Here is a 24,580-nt window from a genome sequence, read left to right on the forward strand (position 1 = left end):
TTCAAACAAGATAAATACTGTGTGTTAAATTGACACACAAAAGTGTTAAAAATTCAACACTCTGAATTTTAACACACGTTTTTTTTACACTCTGACGATTCGTTTTTTACTGTGCATAAATCGATACACGGAAAAAAGATCAGTTGAAAAATTACAGTTTCTACAGTAAAAAAGGCTTTCGGGGCAAAAATCTTTAAACATTAAAGCTTAAACTGTAATTTTAGAAATTTGTGATAGCAATAAAATTAATACAATTTTAAGCAGCAAATTTTACAATTTAAATCGACAATATCGAGTTTGAAACTGTAATATTTGTTATTTCTGTAAAATTTACTGATAAAAAATGTAATTTTTATAGTTTCAGACTCGGAGCGCTTTACTACTATACGAAACTGTAATTTTTCAACTGCTCTTTTTTTCGTGTAAAATTCAGGTTTTCAAGTGAATTTTCTTGAATCGAGATTATTTACTTTCAGATGAGAATTTTTTTTGTCTATAACTAATTTTATTGGGTACTGATGGATGGCTTTGTTTGTTTTAAAGTTTAGCGTAAACAGTTTTTTACTTAATTCGATAAATAAAAAATAAAAAAAAAATATACGCAAGTACATACAGCGAATACGACACTTTCTAATATGTCTTATCTTAAACAGTTGCTGAGAAGAGTGATAAAAAATAAATAAATAAATGAAAAAAGGAACTAAGCGTTTAACTGCATCGAGGTCAAGCCAATGAATGAGTCCAATGGCCCGGTCTGGATACCTTTTGCGAGAAGACTTGGAGACAGGTCGAAGCTCACGCTCGCCGGCTCTATCTCAGATGTCAATAAAATAAATTTTTTTGTCTGGATTGAGTAAACAGTATAAATACTTATACGAGTTAAGTACTTTATAGATTCTCCGAGGTGTCGTACTTGTAAAACGATCGTAAAGTGTCATGTAGTTTGTACTTTTACGCCTTGGTCGTGGCTTTGCTTTAACAAGTCCGGCTGCTGGGAACTCGGTCGCGGCTATTGCTATTGACGCACGCGGTGACGCGACAAAAGACGCCACCGCGAGCTCAAGACGTCGCGAGAAGACTTTTGTCGAGACATAATCCAACTTTTGGAGTCGCGGTGTCTTGCTAACTCGGACTCGCTTATTTTATTTAACCGTTAACGCAGCCTTCTTTTACATTTTTTCTGTTATTAATTTACTTGACAATCTGATTTTATAAATTTTCATTTTATATTGTACATTTATAATGATTTCGAATATTAAACTTTGAAAGTTTTCATTGATATTAGTTTTACTTATGGTAAAAACACTATTTTTTCGTATATTATAATAATAGTAACTATTTGATCTGTGGAATTAATGACGATTGGTCTGATTAGGAAATATGATTGACAATTATTGATAGTTTATTGTGAGATTGGAGATAAAAGAATATAATTCCGGGTGAAAGCGAGGACTACAGCATCAGACTTTGCCTGAAAATTGACGAAAAATTTTTTCTAGTCAACTATTTAAGTGAATCTGCATTCTAATTCGGGTAGTGAATTTACGTCAAATTGTATAGCAAGTTGTATATAAATTGTCATCAAAAACGGAAAAGTCCGAAGTTGACGGAAATTTGACGAAAAATTCAAGGAAACTTTTGTAAGTAAACTTTTGCTAAAGCAAACTGTGCTATAGGAGTGATTAGATACTTGACGTTTTTTCTACTCTAGGAAAAAAAACCCTATGATTTAAAATCTTCTGAATTGCATTGATCTGATTGGCGTATTTTAACTAATAGTATATAATGTGTAATTTCCTAATTGAACCGAAGGCGAGGATGACAAACACGCGAATTGAGATGATTTCCTTCCTTCGTGGTGTGCATACGATTCTTCACAAAACCTGCACCTAAAAATTCAAATTTTTGCTTCCGAGCGGATGTCTATTACATAGATGTCGATGACGCAGGTATATTGATGATCTAGATCCCGATGATTGAGAACCCAAATATCCAGATTCCTATTTAAAAGATTTCCGATGATACACATAGTCAATCACTCAGATCCCGATGACTCAGGTTGACTTTCTTACTTAGCGACCGCAGATCTTAAATCAAAAAGAAAATGGCGAATTCAAGATTTTCCATAGATTTTTTTAGATGGTGAAAAGTCCTGGCTTTCATAGATTTTCTGTGAATTTTTTCAGACGACAATCTTGGTCAAAACTACTGCCTCAATGGGTGAAAGAATTTCAGCCAATTGAAATACAGTGAAAGGTAAATTTTTTCCCACAAGTCAGTGAGTCCTGATTTTCTATGAATTTTCTCAGGCGGTAATAAGTCCTGGTTTTCTACCCTGATAGTATTCTGAAGGCACCCTGATAGCCAGAGTTTCCGATCAGAAAGTTGATGTACATGAGTTGCGACCAACTTGACGACAAGTTGTCGACAACTTTCAGCTCGTGTAACTGTTGCGGACAAGTTGGCTACAAGTTGCTCAGAAAGTTGCCGTCAACTTATGGAAATGCCAACTGTTGCGGCCAACTTGGCGACAGGTTGCGGCAGTAAGTTGTCGACAAGTTGCAGCCAACTTGGCTATCAGGGGCAACTTAAAGGAAAGTGTTGGAGAGCAAGCTGTTACCTTTAAGTTGACAGTAAATTGTTTGTAAACTTGAATTCAATGTGACTACAAGTGTTATTGTTAGACAATGACGTTAAGTTGATTGAAAGTTTCACTTAAAATTGACGGCAAGTTCTTCTGTCAAATTACATTCAAATGCCGGCCGTAGATTTGCATCAACTTGCACGCAAGTATTATCCACCCAAGACTTGCCAGAAATTTTTCGTTAAAGTTAGCCGTAAGTGTTTCACTGCAGAACTTGCTAAGCAATTGTATTTAGAGTGTCGCTATCAGGGTTTTTATATTTAAAAAATTTTTATTAGATAATTTTTCTGTATTACCAACATTAAATATTTTACCAACAGAAATCATTTTAAATTTCCCTCCTAGATGTCAGTTCGGTGTTCGGAAAACATTAGCATGTCACCCGTTCCGTCATACTTATAAAAACAGTGTTCTGTTTTCTGTTTTCGATAGACAAACACTTTAAATAACAGACAATCATTAATAATAACTTAATAATTACCTGATAAATAACATTTAGCCGCGTAGGGTATCAAATTAATGATGATTTATCACTCATCGACAGATATTACTCTCATAAATTAACTGTTAAAAAAAATGAATACAAGTATATCAATGTCAGTGTCAGTGTAAATTTGCCGCTATGTGCATTCTGTCTGCTTGTGTTTATGTCCGTTCATCAACAATCTTTACTCTAAACCTAAACAAATCATCAAAACTACTGTAATTTAATATTTAAATTTGAAAAAACACAATTTTAAATTAATTAGCACCTAAAAATGTGGTAAGATATCATTTTTAAAATTCAAATAATTAAATTTTTATTTAGATAATTTAAAAATAAATTAACCTCTTTATTTTAAAAGTACAGAAGATGAAATAGAGTAAATTTATTTACATAAAATTAATAAATTAATTAAATGCAACAAGAGATATCGGATTCAAATGAATGTGCTTTTAGTTTCATGAAATGTGATAGTGAATAATGAATAAATTATATATTTAATTAATTTATGGTTTATGAATATTTAAATATCATGATTTGAATTCAAAAGATAGAGTTAATAATTTAATAGTTTTTTTTTTCTGTTTATTATTTTTACAGATGAAGATCGATCCTGAGCAATGGCACGATGGTCTACGGTATTGTCGGGAATATTTTTGGCCCTATCCATGGTGCTGTCACTTGGTAAACTTTTAATGTTAGCTGCTGGAAACAGCAACAATGGTGACTTAACTGAAGCTGATCAATGGTTAGTTGAAAATGGACTGCCGCAATATCGACAGCTTTTTAAACAAAAAGGTGAGGACTATTATTGTAATACTGATAATCGTGACATTCAAAAATTTTTTTGTTTCCATCAACAAATTACACATTAACGTTATCAAGAAAAATTATCTAAACAATGCGCGGTAAAAATTTAAAAAGTTCTACATGTGCTTTTATCAAAATTATTTATGTTATGAGTGTAATTGTAGCAGACATTAGACAATTCATAAATAATTAGTTTTAAAAAATTATTTAGAAAAAAAATGCGTGTACTGATTTTTAAATTATCCATAAGTAGCACAGAGACAACTGTAAGATTTCTTTTAAAAGGATAAGACAAATTTTTTCTTTGGCTCAAAGTTACCTTTTTTGGTATAAATAAGACATGGAAATGTTGGTTTCGGTGACAGAGAAAATCATTAATGTAAATATAGCAGACACGAGACAATTTTTAAATTACATATAAAAAAAATAAACAATTGAATTGATAAAGTAAAAAAAATACATGCAGTGATTTTAGAATTTTCTAAAAGCCCATTTTTTTATTTTTTTGTTCAAACAATTTTATTTTATTATTTTATAGTTTTAAAAATTGTCAGATGTCCGCCAACTTTACTGTCGTTTAGATGACTTATTTTACCACTATTTATAATTTACTTTTTGACGTCACTTGTGTCAAGTCTTTTAACTAGATATTTTTTCGGCGACATAAATTTCTGATCGTTCTATCAACATTTTATCGATGTGTCAAAAAAGTGACATCTTATAGATGTCACAAAGTCAAGTGTGCTACTTGGGAAATTAAAAAAATTGCCAATTGTCAGATACATTCACACTCATAATTATATTTTATTAATATAAAATTATTTATTTGAAAATGTAAGAATTGTCGTATGTCTGCTGCTTTTACTATCATTGATTTTTCTATTGAACAATTATTTTATTGCTGGCAAAGAATCTGTCTTTTATAAAGTAGTAATGTATTTATTATTATTATGGTAATTTATATTTCTCGAGATGAACAGAGAGATCATAAGGGAAATGCGATAAAAGAATCGAAAAAAAAATAATAAACACAGAATCGATTAATATATACACAAGCACTTATAAAAGTATTTTTATAATTTTTAATTGGTAATACGTGGAGTGCAGTAGGGGGACAAATTATTTAATTTGTAGTCCCGTAGATTTAGTCACGGAAAACAAAAATTTAAAAAATAGTTTTTGGTCTACGAGTTGACAAACAAATAGAAAGAAAAAATAAACTATTATTTCAAGAAAAGTGTACTTGAGTGTTCTTGAGTTTTGGTCGTAAAAATCTTGACCCTGATTTACTATTAGATAGGGATGACACTTGAAAAATAAAAAAAAGTAGAACAAAAAAAAAATGATAGAAAATGTGTGATCGAGCTTCTTTATCTTTGATATAATTTCCGCTGTGACCGAGACATCAAAAGAAATAGCGAATTTTATCGATCTATGAAAATCACAGTTTTCTGATTCCTTAAAATGTTTGAAGACTTGAACTGGGTGAAGAACAAACGACTGAAGCGGGAAATAAAGAGGCCATTATAATAAAAAAAGTGAATTCGAGTTTCTCTGTATTGTTTCCTTGTAATTTCCGGTTCGATAGTCGAGTCATCGAATTAAATGATAAATCTTATCGTATTGAGTATCTAATAGCCTTCTTTTAAACTTTTTATTGTCGAAACCAATAAGAATCCTTTTTACGTTTTAAATTTTTATAGCGAAAAGCTTGAAATAACTAATAAAAAATATAATATAAAGAATACAGCAGCATTGAAAAAAGTATAATAAAAATTACGTTATACTGCAATGATCTGGAAATTAATTTTTATATTTTTTTATCAAATTTCATAATCGATAAATAATTTTTTGAAATAATTACTGTAAAGTACAATATTTTTCCTCTTTAAATTAATTACATAAAAAGGTTTTGATTTTTTTTCGAAAAATTATATTTAATTTTTCAACGTCAGTAATTTGAGATTCTTCGAAATGACTTTTTTTTTCTCTTAAATTCTGTTCATCAAAAATTTAAATGTAAATTTATGTACAAAAATTAAACATTATAAAGAAGTTTTAAAAAATATTTTTATACGCTTCTGAATAAAGTTCGACAATTTATCAAGGATTACACTTCATATATCAACGTTAAAATCTTTCATACTTTATTACATGAAATGATAAATTACGTGACTTTTTCTTTTTTGAGTAAAATTTTATTTTATTAAAGAAATCTTAAATATTCACTGAAAACAATTTGCAGAGTAAACGCGGATCAATTTCGAAGTGAAAGCTTATGACTGTGTATTTATTTAATCCCCTTGATGTAAAATTCACTCCGAAGGGGAGTTTATTTTAATATTAAAACTCCAAATCGGAGTGAATGCGGATTTATATCAAATTTAGATCACTTCGAAATTACTCCGCTGAAAAAAGTTCCCCTTTACTCCGTATGCGGATTGATTTTTTCTAAAACTCCGGAACTACGAGCGACTGAAATGAAATCCATACACAGAAAAAAACAATTTCTAGGTGCGTGAAAAATTTTGCATCATGAAATAAAAATAAAAATTTTATGAGGATTAGAAACAATTTCTTACCTAAAAAAATATTTCCTCACCCCAGGAAAATTATCATTTTTAAATCATAATGCAAAAAATTTCTTACAGCAAGAATACATTTTTTGGGCCAAAAAATCTTTTTTTTCCTGTACCTGAAGATCGGAACGTTTTTCACGCAACGAAAATGAAAATAATTCATGAAATTCGTGTCTAATGGCGACTTAAGGGGTAGTTGGGGGTGGCCTGTCATTTTCGGGTAACGTGCGAAACATTTACGAAATCTAGATCCAGTAGATTTTTTACTTCTCATTTCTTTTTTCTTATTTTCGTTCCGCGAAAAACGTTACGATCTTCAGGTAAATTTTTTTTTCTGTGTAATCCACTCCGAAAATTTACTTCCAATTTTTTATGGTCTTAAAATAAAATTACAGTGTTCAGTAAAAGGAAGAAAATATTTTAAAGGATTTATTTTAGTACAGAATTTAAAAATAAAGAAACATTTTTAAGTTCAAAGTTCTGTCTGCTCAAAACTTATGCTATTAAAATGCCAATTAATAAATTAGCATTAATTTTAACTAACTGTTGTAAAGACCCAGTTCTCTTCACTAATAACTTAGTCCATTAGATTACCATTTCATAAAATAATATTATGTGCCATATCTTTTTGAAGTTTTCTCTCTAAAGCAATATCTTCTCATGAAATTCTACAATATGAAAATTTGATTTTAAAAAAGTAATAAACTGAATAACATAAAATCTATACCCCGAAATGTCGACGGAACGAGTTGGACTTTTTTATACTATCAATATTTTATTATACTTTTCTTTTTATCGAAAAACTTTTTGAATAAATTCTAATCCATTATCTTCCTCATCAAGATAATGCATTTTAAATGTATAATATTCATAAACTTTTATAGAATACAGTATATGAAAATATAAAAACACGAATTCGATAAACAAAATGTATGATCGAACTATGATTTCTTTAGCATATTTTTTTTTAAACAACTAATCAATATTTTGGCTCCGTTCCAATTATTCTCAACTAATTGCATTTATTCGACACAATTTAAACAAACGAATTTATATATTTTTTACTTACAGTATTCGTTTAATTATTTTTTTTTGCTACTTAAAGATTTATTTATTATTTACAGTCATAATTTTAGAAGCGAAAATTTTAAATTATCTAATAAAAAAAACTTTAATTACTATATTATTCATAAACCAGCAGTACAATATTTTTATGACTTTATTTTATAGCCCACTAAATATGGTGTGCGCGAATTTTATTGTTTCGTATACACAAGAGCAAAACTTAATGTCTTATAAAAATAATATCACTTGTAAAACTTGATAATAAAAAAAAAATCTTCAAGAAAGAAATTTAGATTAAATTTGCGTTAAAAAAAAATATCTTTGGAACAAATCGACCGATTTCCACGTCTTTGCGGTAATCGAAATTACTTTTGAGACTTAGCTTCGCTTCAATTTTAAATCAAATCGGTCGAGCGGTTTACAAGTTAAACGAAAAAAAACTTCAAAAACAAAATTTTGTAATTTTTATTTTTCGCTTAACTCGTAATCTACTCGATCGATCGACTTCAAAATCTAATCAGATCTAAGTCTTGATGAGCCCTTTCGATTACCGCCAAGAACGTTTGGTTCATTCGTTTCGAAGATGTCGTACGATTAAAATTGGCTTGCACACACATACACACACACACACACACGCGGACATTTATCTGGTAATAGTTACAGTAGCTTCCTAGGAATTCAAAACGCCGAGATCTGATTAAAAGTTGATTTTCGACAACCGGAACAAAGCCAATAACTTCCGTTTGTTTAAAAATTTTCAATTTTTATAGCGGGAAGTAGAAAAAAAAAATTCTCGCTTACACAATTATTTGTTTTTATCTCAGTCCAATTTGCTTCACATTGAAACTATATATCAAAAAAACAAAAAAAATATATATATATATTGAGCGCTTGCGCATATATTGATGTAAATTTAGTGAGCGTTATTGGCGAGATGAAGAGCTCATTTTGTCGACGGCAGTAATGTCACTGTGCCATGTTTGCATATATAAAATACCACCTATCCACCCAACCCCTCTATTACCCGGTTTTATATTATACTAGTTCTCCGATGTTGTCATCCCAAGGGAAAAATAGAATGAAAAACAAAACCCGGAAGATGTATTATAGTTGATCGAGGAAATTGTTGTAGGAAATACGGAAAGTAAAAACTATATCATGAAACTTTATATTTTGAATTTAAATGAAAATATATATCTACTTATGATGTTCTATTACACTCAATGCATACATAAGAGGTACTATTTATTATAACACGGAAAAAAAATTTTTGTAACCAGAAGACATGAAAACACAGTATAAAACTTCTGCCTTAATATACGGATAACGAACAATTCGTTATAATAACGGTGTTTTTGTTACTAGCGAATTGTTTGTTGCATCTAGCAATGGTTTATAACTGCGGAAAAACTGCTGCGTTACAGGAAAAACATTGATTTGTTGGAAAAATCAAGTAAATTTATAGCACTGACAGAATTATTGTACTCATAAGCTAAAATTACTAAGGGTAACGAATTAGCACTTGTCCCCATTGTCGGTGGCAACAGCTCTCTTAACAGAAAATTTATCGCTTTCCATATTTACTAATATAATTTTTCTACCGCAGGGGGTCGTATTTAACTCACCTGAGCAGTTGTCGCCTTATAACTTCATTTTTTGATATTTTTTTCTAAGATTATACGGCCAGAATGGACATTTTTGCCCATTTTTGCGGCCTATAGCTCTCCTGCTAAGACTTCACAGCTTCCCTTAATTGCTATTATCATTTTTCTAGTGCAGGGGGTTGTTTTTAACTCACTTGAGCAGTTGTCGCCCTATAACTTCATTTTTATTATTTTTTTCTCACGACTAAATCGCCGGAATTAGTTTCCAGCAACTAAGATGATATTGATAATGAATATCATGAGTTTTCGTAACCAATCGACTAGTAAGTCACGACACAATTTCATTTGTAATCATAACAATTTCGTTTGTGACCGTAAGCTTATCATGTTTGTCACTCCAAATTTGGATTGTTAAGAATTTGTTCATTCTCCCGTCTTCTGTTATGAGGACGAACTCTTCTTTTCTGTAAACTTTTTCTAAATTATTATGACACATAATGCGGCGGAATTAAACTGGAGTAAAAATAAATTAAAGTCGAGTAAATAAGGCATCAAAGGCTATAGTACTTGAATTTGTATAATATTTACAAGAACTATTGGATTGTACTGTTGAAGTTTTCAAGTAGTAAAAAATCTCATCATTTCAACTTGAGAAATTTTTTCAATAGCATTTTTTTTTTAATTATTTTATTTCCATCCTGAGTACCATCGTGTACACTACTTTGCACTTTTTTTAATTAATCAAGAGTTCTCTTGTCTTTGTGAAATTTTAAAGAATATGGCTAAAAATAAAAATAATAACAAAGTACGTAGACAACTTATTTTTAAAAACCAGCTCGATATAATCATTTTTTTTTTTGTAGGGAAGTCTAGCAACAGAAGTGAAACTTTTCCAAAGTATTTAATTGACATTAAACATTAAGCCTTAAACATCTACCCATTCACATTAAACATAAACATACGTAGCACACATACTTGTTTATAATACAATCAAGAACAGAGTCTACATAGAAGCCGTTAAAACGAAATCACCAACAAGACGAATAATTAACCCACTGCCCTGTGTCTTTATGTATACAGTATTTTGTGCAAAGTGACTACCGTGTGACTAATCTGATTTACTACGCTTGAGTACACCCTACAAATACATATATAACATTCACTCTTGATGTGACTCTCTTGACTTAACATTTATCCAATAAACTTTAACATGAATATCTCGTATTATAAATTTAAATGCTATTATACTTTTGTTACAAACTCGTCTTTAATTTCTATAAGACTCTTATAAAAAAAAGTAACTTTTGTATCGGAAATGAAAATCAAAATAATGACGCTGAAAAAAAATGCTAACTATCACCATCTTGTAATAGGGAATGATTACCATCTGTATGTGATAATCATTATCATGCTTTTATGTTAACTATTCGTTTCTCATATAGTAGTAATTACTATTGCCGATAGTAATAGTTACCATCTCGATAGTTATTTTTCCTTTGTCGGAAAAATTTTTTAATTTTGCCTTCTAAGATAGTAATGATTATCATCACGGATAAGAATGGTTACCATCTAGATAAGAATGCTTACCATCTCCGATAGTAATCCCGGGTCATAATATTTAGCCTCAATCTAGCCTCGTCGAACCCAAGTAAGCCTCAATCCAGCCTCACTGAGTAAAAAAAGCATTTTGAACCTCAAATAATGCTCACAGAGGCTCAATGAGCCTCAAATGATGCTCAAAGATCCTCAATAAGCCTCGATGAACCTCAAATGAACCTAGTCTCGACTATGTAATTTAGAGTCAATTAGTATTATTCGAGACTCTTTGATCATTTGAGGCTCGTTGAGGCTCTGTGAGCATTATTTGAGGCTCAAAATGCTTTTTTTACTCAGTAAGGCTGGATTGAGGCTAGATATTATGACCCGGGATAGTTAACATAAAAGCATAATAATGATGATCACATACAGATGGTAATCATTCCCTATTACAAGATGGTGATAGTTGGCATTTATTTTTTAGAGTGTAGTAAAATAAATTTTTTATTATCGGATTTTTAATGAAATAAATTCGTAACCTGATATTTAAAAATATTGAATTAAACAAAACGATGATAGCGATGAAATATTAAAAGCTGTAAGATTAATAGGATAAAAAGTTGTTGCATTTGCGATTAGATTGGGAAAATTATATTTCAGTTAGGGTGTGATTGATACCTGACACGATGTGTGAGGGAATAGAATTTCTTCCCCTAGGAAAAAATCATGGCTACTATTTGACTCGTAGGATCAGGATAAAGATAAGGGATATGGGCGAGCATGAGCTATGAAGGTGAGAGTGATAAGCTTTGCCACCACTGTATGTATATTTTCTCGTGGGCATATAAGGGTTGATGGGGATGAACACGCGCTCTGTGTGCAATAGCACGATATAAAAAGAGTTAGATAGTAAAAAATAGAGGGTGAGATAGAGGAAGAGGAAGAGGAAGAGGAAGAGGACGAAGATGAGGATGAAGAGGTATATAGTAGGAAAGCGCAAAGTGGTGGCAACTTTAACTGGTGGGGACAAGGGTTGCTCGAGCCATGTAATCGTATTGTATGCAGTCGACTAGCGTGACTCTACACGTACAGATCGCGGTATTATCCGCGTGTCTACAATTTTAAAAAATAATTTATATCTTTATTTTATTATTATTATTATTATACAATATTTTAAATTACAATTTAGTATTCAGCATTTGATGATAGATAATAAATATTAAAATACGTGATACGTGATTTAAAATGTTCAATTTAAATTGTCGATATGACATAAATAAAAATTTACTGAGTAGTAATTTTAAATTTAATAACACGGTGATAATTACACGCCTTTGACATATTTATTTCGATACGTTAGAATTATTTAAATTGTGAAGTTTAAAAAATTAATAGGTTCATTTTATTTGAAAAATTGATTAATACTATTAATTGAGGGGCCTTGTTAGATTCAAAAATTTAGATTTTTTTTGTTATTTAATATAAAAGTAATTCTGAGGTGATAAAAAAATTTCTTGTGCCTGTAAAAAAATCTAAATTTAATAATTGAAGAAAAATAAAGTTTTACATCTTATTGGTTTTATGTTTGCACGGCATTTAAGCCGTTGATAAATAGCTTCATAAAATCGCGGTTGTCATCGTAGACATATTAGTAGTGTAATCTAAAGTATCCGGTATACAATGAAGGTAAATCATTTTCTCAAGTGATTTGTTCAATAAATCTTTTTTTTTTATTATTAATTACACTTATATATTTTCATTAATTTTAACCATCGCCATTAAATATTTAACGAATTAAATACTTCGTATTGCTACAAATATCACTTATTAATTAAATAATAATTATCAGAATATTATATATTTCATTGCATTACTATTCAAATTGCAAAATTATATATTTTATCTTCTCATTCAAATGAAAAAAAAAATTTTTATTCACTTATTTGACTTCTATTAGATTTTTTTTTAAATAATCCTATAAAGTTTATCGTATTGTTCAACAGAATAATTTTACAATCCAATTTAAATTATTCTATATGCAATTAATATAACAAGTGATCTGTTAAAAAAATATTCATAGAACCGAAAATAATTAAATATCCAATAATTGAATTCGAGAGAGCAAAAAATGAATAAATTGTTTAATAATTCAATATAAATTCAAATGGCAACGAGTAGACTCACGTATAGATAACATAAATATGTATCAAGTTAACGACAAATGCTGTAGGTAAAGAAATTGGAATTTGCCGACAGCGAATGTAATACAAAATATTATCGAATTAGCAATTAAACCATATCTACATATTAAAGCACACATGTATAATTACCCGCTTATCGTTCTCGTTTCCTTATCCTCCTTTGGTTTGGCCTTTACCTTTAATACCGTAATTAAAATTACAAAATATATATATAATGAATGAATCGTATGCTACACTATGTAAATTCTTAGACACGAGATCAAATTCTGACGTCATAGTTTCGATCTTTTAAAAGTTCCCACTATAATACGTATATATATTATGTATATATATATATGATATAAACTTAAGCTGTGTTGTTGCGACACGATCAAGATCTGAACTTTTCACAAGTTTTACTTGAATTTACGTTCGTTCCATAGCAAGTCAGTTGTGTACACACTTGGTCTAATTCTTCTGCATTGCAGATATATCGTGTTATTTATACATAAATAAATTTTCAAGTGCTTGTTCTTGACACTGCTATTTAACGAAAAAAAAATATTAAATATTAAATATTAAACATATTCAAATTTTTAATATTAATATCTACCGCAATCATTTTCCATATAATTTATTCGTCAGAACTTAACTCACAAGCTCTCGAACTTTTTCATTTTATTTCTTGTTAAGTAAATTTTTTTAATGAATGCAATATTTTTTATTTTAGAAATAATAGCGCTTATACTCGACCTATATGGTATGTTTTATTATATACATCGGATTGCGTGTATACACCTCCGAAATCGATTTTTTTAAAAGTTGGCCGAGACTTTATACATACATCTATATAAATATATATGTATTCCAAGTCCACACATCACTTGAATTCAATCTTTTATGCAGAAGGAATTTTCACGCTTTTGATAACTTTTTCAGAACCCTTTTAACATTTTCATATTTTTCACTATTTCTCAAAAATTCATGCACGTTTAAGACTTTACAGTTTTCATTTTTACTCTACTTTTTTTTATCAATTTAATCTTCAACTTTTAACTTCAATGAAGTTTTCTTCTTTTACAGCATAACGTATTTTAATCAGGATATATATTATTCATGAATTAAAACATGAGTGCAAAAATCTTCATAAATATAGTAAAAGCCCCGATACCCGCTCACTTTTCATTAGAGGGAGATTAAATCGCTCAATATAAATTAATAAATTAAATGAAAAACTATATTTTTTTTTTATAGTTATTTTGTGAAATTTTCGAGTATTAGAATAAAATTTAAGTTTGAAGAATAATGTTGATAATTAATTATTATTAATTTTTAAAATAAGGTCCTTGAGTGTACCCATAGTCGCTCACTAAAAGTTGTGATGTACCATTACTCGACCAACACATGGCCCTATAGTCGCTCAAAGACAATATCAATTAAACTATGATAAGTTTATTGATTTGGACAAATAATTTATAAATTATACTACTTTATTCTTTCATAATATAAAATTTCATGAATTTTAAACAAGTTATAACAATTCTTAAAAAATTTGACGTAACCTAAATTTAATCTAGCGAATGAACGTTAAAGTAAAAAATCCCTGGCTGAGCGCGATTTTGAAAACAGTCATTTAATTTAAATTTATAATCTATTATAAAATAATTTGATACATCATATTTTAATATAGGGAAGGGAGGGGCAAAAGGGGGTACTTAAGGAAATACCAAGTTTTCGACGACTCAAATACGCTAAATCTTTTTTTTTTTAATGAAATTCAAAGTAAATAGAAGAAATTTGCAGTTACCGTTGAAAAAAAAATTTCTGGATTTTAAACGAATTTGATTAAGTTAAATTTCTTGTAAGTAATTTACATGAAGAAAGATTATATTTTACATGTTTATTGGATACAAAAGAAGAAAAAACAATTTTTAATAGTATTTATCATAAAACAAACGTCATTAATATTTTTCAACTGACAATTGATTTTTGAAAAAGTTTAACAAAAAAAATTCAAAATAACGCTCAATTATATTTACAAAAGTGATTTTGGAATGTTTAAAAACCATTTAAAATATAAAATTTTTTTTATAAAATTTTGGGAGTACCCCGTTTTGCCTACCCTACCCCCTTCCCCCCCTTCCCCTATTTAGATTCACAAATAATTATTTATCAATAATAATATTTCTAGTTGTAATTTTTTTTTATAAAAATTATAAAAAAAACCCTTAAACAGTTAAAGTGAGCAGCTAATGACTGAGCGGGTATAAGGGCTTTTACTTCACTTTTGAAAAATAAAAAATAAAAACCGTTTCTATTAAAATCTATTAATAGCTTTTTATTAAAGTGTCTATTAGAGAAATGATTAGAAAGTTTCATAAAGTATAAAAAAATATAAGTGTATAAAATAAAAATAACTTAATCTCTACAACTAAATCCCGCAGTTACAGTGGAAATGATGAAAATCTCGTTTAAATCTCTCATTCACATTTTTTTTATTCCCTCCTTTTTATCTTTTTCAATCAATTTCTTTTTTATTTCCTACTGTGATTTTTAAATTGAATGATATCGATTAACTCTAACGGTGCATATACATATATATAAGAATATAATATATATGTATTTAAACAATAGAGGATGAATAATAGTCTAAATAAAATTCACGTTATGCTCAATAATACTCAAGTCCAGTGTGATAAATCAACTGAAACTATAGTGGATTATTAATGCCACATATATCAACCCACATTTAACATTTATACTTCACCTATCACACTTTCACAAGCACAAAATACCCTGTAGACATTCACACAGCTTTACAAATATTTACATTTCGTCCTCGTGTCCACTAGAGGACGAAAATTCTCTCGAGATTTCCATTATATCATAAACATGACATTATTTCGTTTTACATTGTCTGTAACAGCACCTCTACTTCGCAAATCTTATAAGACACAACTCGTGCCTATAAATATATCAAAAGCAAGCTTCTCACTTTCATAAATCTACCCCAAGCCCAAACTAAAACTTTTTTATTTTCATTTATTCAAATTTAATCGAACATTAATCTCAACTTACCGCCTCAATCTGGTAATCCGATTAATTTTTTTTACCCTACCATTAATTTCAATTAATTATTGACCGTCACTTTTATCTTATTGGAAGTTTCATAAATCACTCGTTCAAGCCCATACTTTATAAATTTACCTAAAAAAAAAGTTACCGAGAAATCCATTGAGATTTTCTCAACAGAATTTTCCACTAAAGAAAAAGTCGGTTTGAAAACCAACTCGGCATTAGGGATGAAATCCCAAGCTTCGCGGTTTAGTATACGTACATACATTCATATATGTAGTATTGAGTCCAAAAGCTATGTTAGTATATAATGTATAAAAAGAGCATATCCAAGAATTTTTAAATCGATTCTTTCGTCGGCTCTCATAATGCTCGCGCCAACTCAAGACTACCCTCTCATCCATAGTCATGAGTATGTGTGACATACATAAGTCGTACTTTACCCTTTTATCTCTTATCTTAGTCTCTGCATATATATATAGCGGTTACTCATTCTATCGCATCTTGAAATTTATTTCTTCTCACTCTCGGGTCTTTTTTGTCTCAACACAACCCCCTTTTTTACGGGCACTGTAATGCTCTGACTTGGTACCAAACTTCCATCCCTCAAGCGCACACATTGCTGAGAAAGGATCGTTAGTATCTAAGTAACGTCGGTAAAGGATATCTATAGTGAAAGGTCAAGAGTCCACGCGAGGTCACGAGGCTTTCTCTGATCGTTACACATGCACTTTTGGTAGTAGACTTTTTGTATAATTTTACATTTTATAAATAAGATGGAAGCCGAGCTTGAAGTTTAACGGAGGAAGTTTACCCCTTAAGCTTGAAAACCCTCATAATAAGACGATACTAATGGTTGTTATTATTATATTTCTCACTTGAATTAATAACTGCCGGCAAGTATCGACAGCTTTACTTACAGCAATTAACGTGTAGTATTTTACTGACAACTTTAATTATTTTATGAAATATTAATACTTTTTTTTTTACTTTTTCATTTCGTTTTTTCAATTCTTCTCTCCAAGACTTGCGATATTTACAATGTGTTGACAATTATTGTTGTTGGGAAATATATGAGTGCTTGAGTTAAAAGCAAACGGAAGATCAAAGAACACAAAAAGATAAAAGAGAATAGAGGAACAAATAAATAAAATAAAAATAAGGTATAAAAAAAGGAAGGAATTTTGATTAAATTGAGTTATGCCGGACAAAAATCCGGGAAATCGAAATGGACAGCGAAACAAGAAGTTCTTTGTCGATGAAATATCATCGATTGGTATGTCACTGCGACCGAGTGGAAGTTCCTCGTCCGGTGAGTTTTAAATTCAAATTCTGATCATTTTTTTATCAATTCTTTTCTCAAGTTTCATTTTCCTCAAAGTTATCATTCTTAACTTGATGAAAACTTTGAATTGACTGCATATTAAAAAAAAAAAAGAAAAGAAAACTTGTACAGTTTATCAAACATTTCTATAAATTTACATATTTATCAGTTTTATTATTCTTAGTCGTTTTCATGATTTACTTGTTGGAATTTTTAATACATTATATATTCTTTACAATGTACATATTAATATACCACCTTCTATTATTAAATTGCTTTGTGTTATACACGTTTTACTAGTAAAACACTTCACTATAAGCCAATTATGTATGTACATTGTATAATGAAACCATAATTGATGTTTCAATTTATTAAGTCAAGAGTTACAGATGCTGAATTTATTACTTTTATTATTACATCTACTCATAAATTTTTTACTAGAAATTACTCTGGCATTTATTAGAAAAATTCTAAGACATCTGTTTTAAAAATTGTTTTTAGTCTTTTACGGTGCACGGAGAGAAATGTCGAGTAAATATGCCTATGCACACAGAAAAAAAAAAATTCTCGACTGAACGTAAATATTCTTGATTCAAGAAAATTTTTTTGGAGACCTAAATTTTCTCAGATAAAGTAGAAATCTTCTCCGACTAAGACGAATTTTTTTTAACCAAGACAAATTCTCTTGGCTCAAGAAAATCTTGACTTGGTTCCCGAAAACGTTTGTCTTCAAAAATATTTTCTTGACTCAAGATAACTTTTTTTTCTGTGCAGCATAGTAATAATTACATTACTCTATAGTTTGTGTCACACCGCTCTTATGTGACTGCTTATACAAACTATAGAGTAATGTAATTATTACAGTCGAACTCCATTAACTCGGATTCCATTATCTCGAAACTTCCCCTCAATCTTAACCCCCACTACAAGCTACGTTGTCTCTCACCCAATGCTATACATTTGTATGGATCTGTGTATATTTATGTCATCATACATGTGATATAAGTGCGCATGCGTGTAGTTAACTTGTTACGGGAGAAGGGGTATCCGTTAACTAGGAAATTCCAAGAAATTTCCGCTCCTCTATGGATTAACTGTCCGAGTTAATGGAAGTCGACTGTACTATGCTTCCATAGGCATATTTACTTGACATTTCTCTCTGTGTGAAAAAGATACTCTCAATAATAGTATATAATAAAAAAAAAATTCTAGTGACTGGTGTCTAATGCAAGATGAAAAAAATATCGCTGCAAATTTTAATCAACCAGTATTTTTTTTTTTTTTTCATTTACATTAAGCATTCGACCTCGGTAAATTTATCTAAAAGTTTAATACTGTTGTACTAGACTATACCGTCTATATAAATTTGTATGGAGGAAAAAAAAGGAGTAAAAATAAAAATATATAGAGACAATGATAAATTTTATCACATACATATATATTTATTTTTAAGCGTAGATAAAATTTTAGTGAATTCTACTTGTTCATTAAAAACAATGAGTAAAGCGTATGCGCAAATGAACATTAAATAATACAGGAGAGTACTTTTTTTTTACCACGGGTCCCGTAGCTGAGAGCTTTTTACTCCAAACGAGTCATAACCACTGGGTAATTGAATTTATATTTTATTATTATAAATTACCCATTTTGTTATTTTTTTATTATATCAGCTATTTAATGCTTTCATTATTATTAATACCATTTAGTATTTATTAATTCAAATACTCAATTACTAATAGCATAAAAAATTTAAACACCGCGCAGATATTCTTAAATTATAAATGACTAAAATAAATGCATACAACAAAATTATACGGATAGTATTAAACAAAAAAAAAATATATTTTTTGCACAAGTGTTATTTCCGCTGAGACAAAATTATTTATCTTTTGAAAATCATTTACTACACAGAAAAAAAGAATTTCTTGGCGCAAGAAATATTTTGTATTATGAATTGAAGACAAAAATTTTTCTTGGCTCAAGAATTTTTTTCTCGCCTAAAAAATTTTTTTCTTGTTCTGAGAAAATTTTTTCTTACCCCAAGAAAAGTTTTGTTTTAACTTTATAATAAAAAAATTTCTTGGGTCAAGTAAAAATTTCCTTAGAACAAGAAAAAATTTTTTGCGCCAAGAAATCCTTTTTTCTGTGTATTTTTTCCACAGAGTAACTTATCCTCTATTATTACTATTTAAATATAATGACTATGTCCTAGTTTAGTTTTAAAATTACTTAAGCAAATATTGGAATGAGTTGTTCTCACGATAATTTATTACCGTGATTATGATACTATCGATCGCTAGTATCCATAAAAATTAATTACCATAATCATGTTTTATTTATAATATTATATAAAATATATTGTACATAAACCTTTTTACAATATAGTTTATTGATTACGAAAAGTTATTAATAATATTATCGTGATTAATTATTACACGATAACGGAGTTAATATTATACAAATTTAACCTGACATTAACTATTAATATATTTTATAAAATTTTATATTATATAAAATAAAAATTCGAGAGTAATTTGATTATTATACAAAAGTGAAGTTTTAAATTTTACAACTTGTAAAAATACTTTGTCAATTTTTTGTCATTTTTCAAAATCGGTTTGGTCTATGACTAAAATGTTGATGATACTGAAATTAGCCGAGGTCTAATAATTTTTAGATTTTTTTCAAAACGATAAAATATAAAAAATTGTCTACTAACTTAAATCACCAGATAGCGGCCTACCTTTTCGATATATTTTTTCTTATACATTTTTTAAATTGTCATAATTAACTTACAGTTTAGTTTTTCAATATTTTTAAATTTTCCACCCCCGCGTTGACTTAAAAGAAAAAATTCAAGTCTTAAAAATTTGTTCAAAACCAAAAAAAGTGAAACCTCACTCTGAAATATGACTAAACTATTTTTCAATTCAATTTTTTATTAAACTTGAATTTTCTTTTATGATTTTAAACCGATTTTATATTTTTAGAAAGTAGTAGTCAATAATTAATAAATCAACATCAATACTGCGGAAAAAATTTTCTTAAATTTTCCATACTATTGTTTTTAGTATAGAATATACTTCGTTTAATTTTCTATACATAAACTTTGATATACTTGAGTAGTTCCATCCAGTACTAGTACAAGTTCTAAAATCGACAGAATTTCTAATAGTTTACGATATTGAAACAATGTCTGAACCAGCCCACTGGTGCCAGCAGAATCAAATTATACTTCGCTATAACAGTACATTATATATAAAGCTGCTTGTGCAGAATAATATCGCGCCGAAATCAACACGATCGATACAATAGTAACCTTGGACCACAAGCAAATGTAATAAACAGTTACTCTATATTCCAAGACAATCTCAATGAGTATTAAATCTAGCATTTCGGTTGGATTCATAAATACCCGCATATCGCCTACAATCTGCCATATAAATTATATCATGACGTTTACGATAACTTATGTCCTATCTCAATCGATACCAAAGCCCTCACAAATCATTTCACAATTACCTTCATACATAAATTTGAATCACACGGACCCATTTAATCAATAATTCAAAAAAAATTATTCAAATTCTTTATCAATAGTTGTAAAAATTTCAGTGAATTTCTAATGGTCTCATTTTACTATAAACTGTTAATCGAATTCAAACCTAAAGTTTTTATTTAAAATTAAAGCTATAAAATTTATACTTCATATAAAAAAATTAGTAATCTAAAATCGTAAGGATTACATCTATTTTTCAAAAAGTTCAGAGGTTAAGGATATAAAAATAAAATAAACACTGCCAAGCTTACGAGAGCACGTTAATCGATCTTGGTAGTGCATTACATGATATCAAAATAATTTATAACATATCGTAATCTCTGAAAGCATTATACATTACCATTATTGTTGGCTATGAGTTGAGTTACTATCCATGATTATGTGATCAATAACTAATTCAATATTCTATATGATACTGCATAAATTGATATGTATATTTATATATAGATTGAATAGTGATTAAGATGAAATAAAATCATAACCGAATTTTAGTAGATTCCTTCTTCTCTTTTTTTCAGTGTGTAAAACACTGTTTAGCTCATCCAGTCCATTTAAGAATATTTTTAACTTCCCGAGTCGAAATAAAAGACGTAAATTGAACGTTTTCAACGTTTTAAACGTAAATTGAACGTTTTTAACGTTTTGAACGTAAATTGAACGTTTTGGACATTAAAAACTCAATTTGACAGCTTATTCAAAACGTAGATTGGAGTATCATAAATCGAAAACGTAACTAAAACCTGTTTAAGCTTACAATAAAAAAACATAAGCATACCAAAAAAATTTTTTCATCGATTTTGTACTCCTGGATTATAATCACGTCAATTCTCTAAAATTTTGTCGTCCGCTTTTCTGGCTCTTAAATTAAAAATTCGTATTTTGAAAAAAAAATTTTTTTAGTTTCATGCTTCTATCTTTAACACTATTATATCTTTTCATATATTATGATATCAAGGTTATGAAAATTGTGATTACAAATATTGAAATAAATTAATGAATGTTATCATTAAATTAAAATCATAACTCATGAAGTTACCAATTTTTTACGAACCAAAATATAAAAAAATCGTTCAATTTACTTTCAAAACGTTAAAAACGTTCAATTCTCGTTTAAAACGTTCAATTTACGTTTAAAACGTTAAGAACGTTCAACTTACGTCTAATATTTCGACTCGGGTTCCCGCTAAGAAAATTGGAAATTTTAAAAAATTCGGGAAGTTATTGGTTTCGGTCCGATTTTCGAAAATCGAATTTCTATCAGATCTTGACGTTTTGAGGTTCTAGGAAGCTATTCTGACTAATTTCAAGATGATGTCCGAGTGTATGTATGTGTGTATATACGTACGTACGTATGTAAATATCTGTAACTTTTGAACGGATGAACCAATTTTGATCGTCAAGGTGTCATTCGACGCGGCTTGTTTTTTATAATATTTAATTAACCCACTGGTAAAATCTTCAGACCTTAATTTGAGAAACGGAAAATTTTTTTTTAAATATTTAACTTAAGTATTTAATTGTGTATAATAATTAAGTAAAAGTTTAATAGTTTCAACTGTAGCGTAACAATGTAACCAATACTGTATACAATTATATGGTAGTAATCAGAGCTTTAGTTGAACTAGAAGGCCATACTTAGTATCGACATACTATTGAATTTGTTGATCAATTAATTTATCCAAGTACTTCTCTCTTGTTTCGTATTCCAGTAGGTATAGACATAAGTATAAGTACTCTGGATATAAATTTCAAATAAGTGAATTACTATTCATACATTTGTAATTAATTAAAATCAATAGTCTACAACTTTTCCGTCTCACTGCCCAATTATTCATTAGTGTTAATAATTTACAATTATTTGAATTAATTGAATTTAACTAAGTATAGAATAGAGTTAAAATAAAATGGACATAAGTATGCTTGCATCAGTTTTCCACTTTCCAGCTCATTTAACTTTTGTAAGTTATTGCAAGTTACAAACGAAAAGAAAATAAAAATGAAAAAATTGTGAATGGCACAACGCCAAGAGGATACTGTCCAATGTCTTAGCCAATTTTTAAGAAAGCTCTTTGTCGTTGTCTCTTTGAAATAATTTATTTCACGATTTTACAACAGCGATAGTGTCAACTCTGAACAAAGAAAAAAGTCTATAGTGCAAAAGTAGAGTCCGTGAAGCTTTTGTTGAAGAAAATCACTGAAAATTCACCAGGGAAATTTATTTTTTCCTTTATAACTTGCGTCTCTTGCGGCATTTAAATCTTATTTAAGGATAAAACAATGCTTTGCTTTTTTACGCGATTCACATTTATAACAAGTTTTATTTTTTTATTACTTTTGTTGCTCTAATTAAAGTCATTACACAAGTAATTGTTTTTTTGTTTCATATTACTACGGTTTAATTGAGGATTTAAAACGCATTCAATGTTTTATAAATAAGTTTTGTTAAAAGTGTTTTAGTATTTCGCTATATTTTATTATATACCATCAAGATGGATGTTTTTTTTTGCTTCAAGTGTTTTCACTGTTCAAATGCATCGTTATGAATACTTGAGATCTTGCAGTTCTCAAAATTCAATTCTATATTTATACGTAAAAGCTTTGTCAATACTTGATAGAAAATATTTTTTAAGTGTTACGCGCATTGAATTTTTATGAGTAGTTACACACTTGCGAAATACTATTGTATATATGAAACAGTTTTAATATTTACTGTCAACACTTCACTTATTTTTTTAACTTTTCATTGTGAAATTTAAAAAAAAACGGCAAGTTATTGATTTCAGTCCGAAGCAGCGGGAAGTTTTAAGCCTGGCACATAAAGTCAACTATTTCTCGAGTTTTTAAATTGGGAAAAAAATTAATTGAAAGAATTCTGTTTTAAAAAAATTTAATTACGAAAAAAAACATTGTTTTTAATGAAAAATTATTTCCATCAAGTTGTTTGAAAAAGTCAAAAAAATAAAAAGGAATATTAAAATGTTATAGATTAAACTGACAAGTTGATTTCTGAAAAGTACTCGGAATTTTCATCTGTAAAATTCAACTCTTATTTCTTATTTTTTTTACCTCTAGGCAGCTCAATAAAATATGTCTCTCATTGAAAAAAAAAAAAAAAAAAAAAACTTTTTCAATTAAATTTGTTCCGGTTTTCAGTTTTTAATCTCCAAAAAACACAACCCTAATTCTCTTTTTCTAATCTATATTTAATTTATAAAATTAACAGATAAGCAAAACAAAAAATACCACAGATAAAATTTAAAAAAAGGCAATGAAATTTTTGTATCAAAATTGTGAGGTAATATTTTTTAATCCTTCCTCAATTAATGTACTTGAATATCTCAAACATATTTACCAGCTGACGCGAATTCGATAAATTTTAGGATACACAAAAATTCAGAGAATCACATACTCAGCGTTCTGATAAAATAGACGCTGATAGCAACCCAGCCAACCATATTACCGGCTATATACACAACATTTATATACCTCTATATATATATAAAAGGCAACCTGTATCTATCTTTATATGAAATAGACAAGATACAGAATTTTATATAGTCTACAGAATACCCGAGAAAATTGGGTAAAATGTCAAGATAAATTCTATTATGATGCTCAACTAGAGCATCTCTAAATACTTTATTTTTATCACAACAAATGCTAATTTTTTTTTATATAAAGCGATCGGTCCAGTAGACAAACATGACCGATAATTACATA

At 28.8% G+C, this 24,580-nt stretch overlaps 1 protein-coding gene across 2 annotated transcripts in view; it reads left to right on the forward strand.

The window, feature by feature from the left end:
- The first annotated feature begins 3,048 nt into the window (after positions 1-3,048).
- Positions 3,049-24,580, forward strand: part of LOC130667508 (apoptosis-resistant E3 ubiquitin protein ligase 1) — a 33,585-nt gene continuing 12,053 nt past the window's right edge. The window contains exons 1-2 of one of the 2 annotated variants that reach the window (XM_057469135.1): positions 3,049-3,407; positions 3,729-3,926. In XM_057469135.1, the coding sequence (XP_057325118.1) occupies positions 3,749-3,926 (178 nt within the window). In that variant the 5' untranslated portion in view covers positions 3,049-3,407; positions 3,729-3,748. Of the gene's footprint in view, positions 3,408-3,728; positions 3,927-12,147; positions 12,409-17,002; positions 17,290-24,580 lie in introns of those variants that run through there. The other variant, XM_057469136.1, reaches the window with a different exon arrangement.

The sequence above is a fragment of the Microplitis mediator genome, chromosome 5, assembly GCF_029852145.1.
Source record: "Microplitis mediator isolate UGA2020A chromosome 5, iyMicMedi2.1, whole genome shotgun sequence".
In the NCBI taxonomy this organism is placed as follows: Eukaryota; Metazoa; Arthropoda; class Insecta; order Hymenoptera; family Braconidae; genus Microplitis; species Microplitis mediator.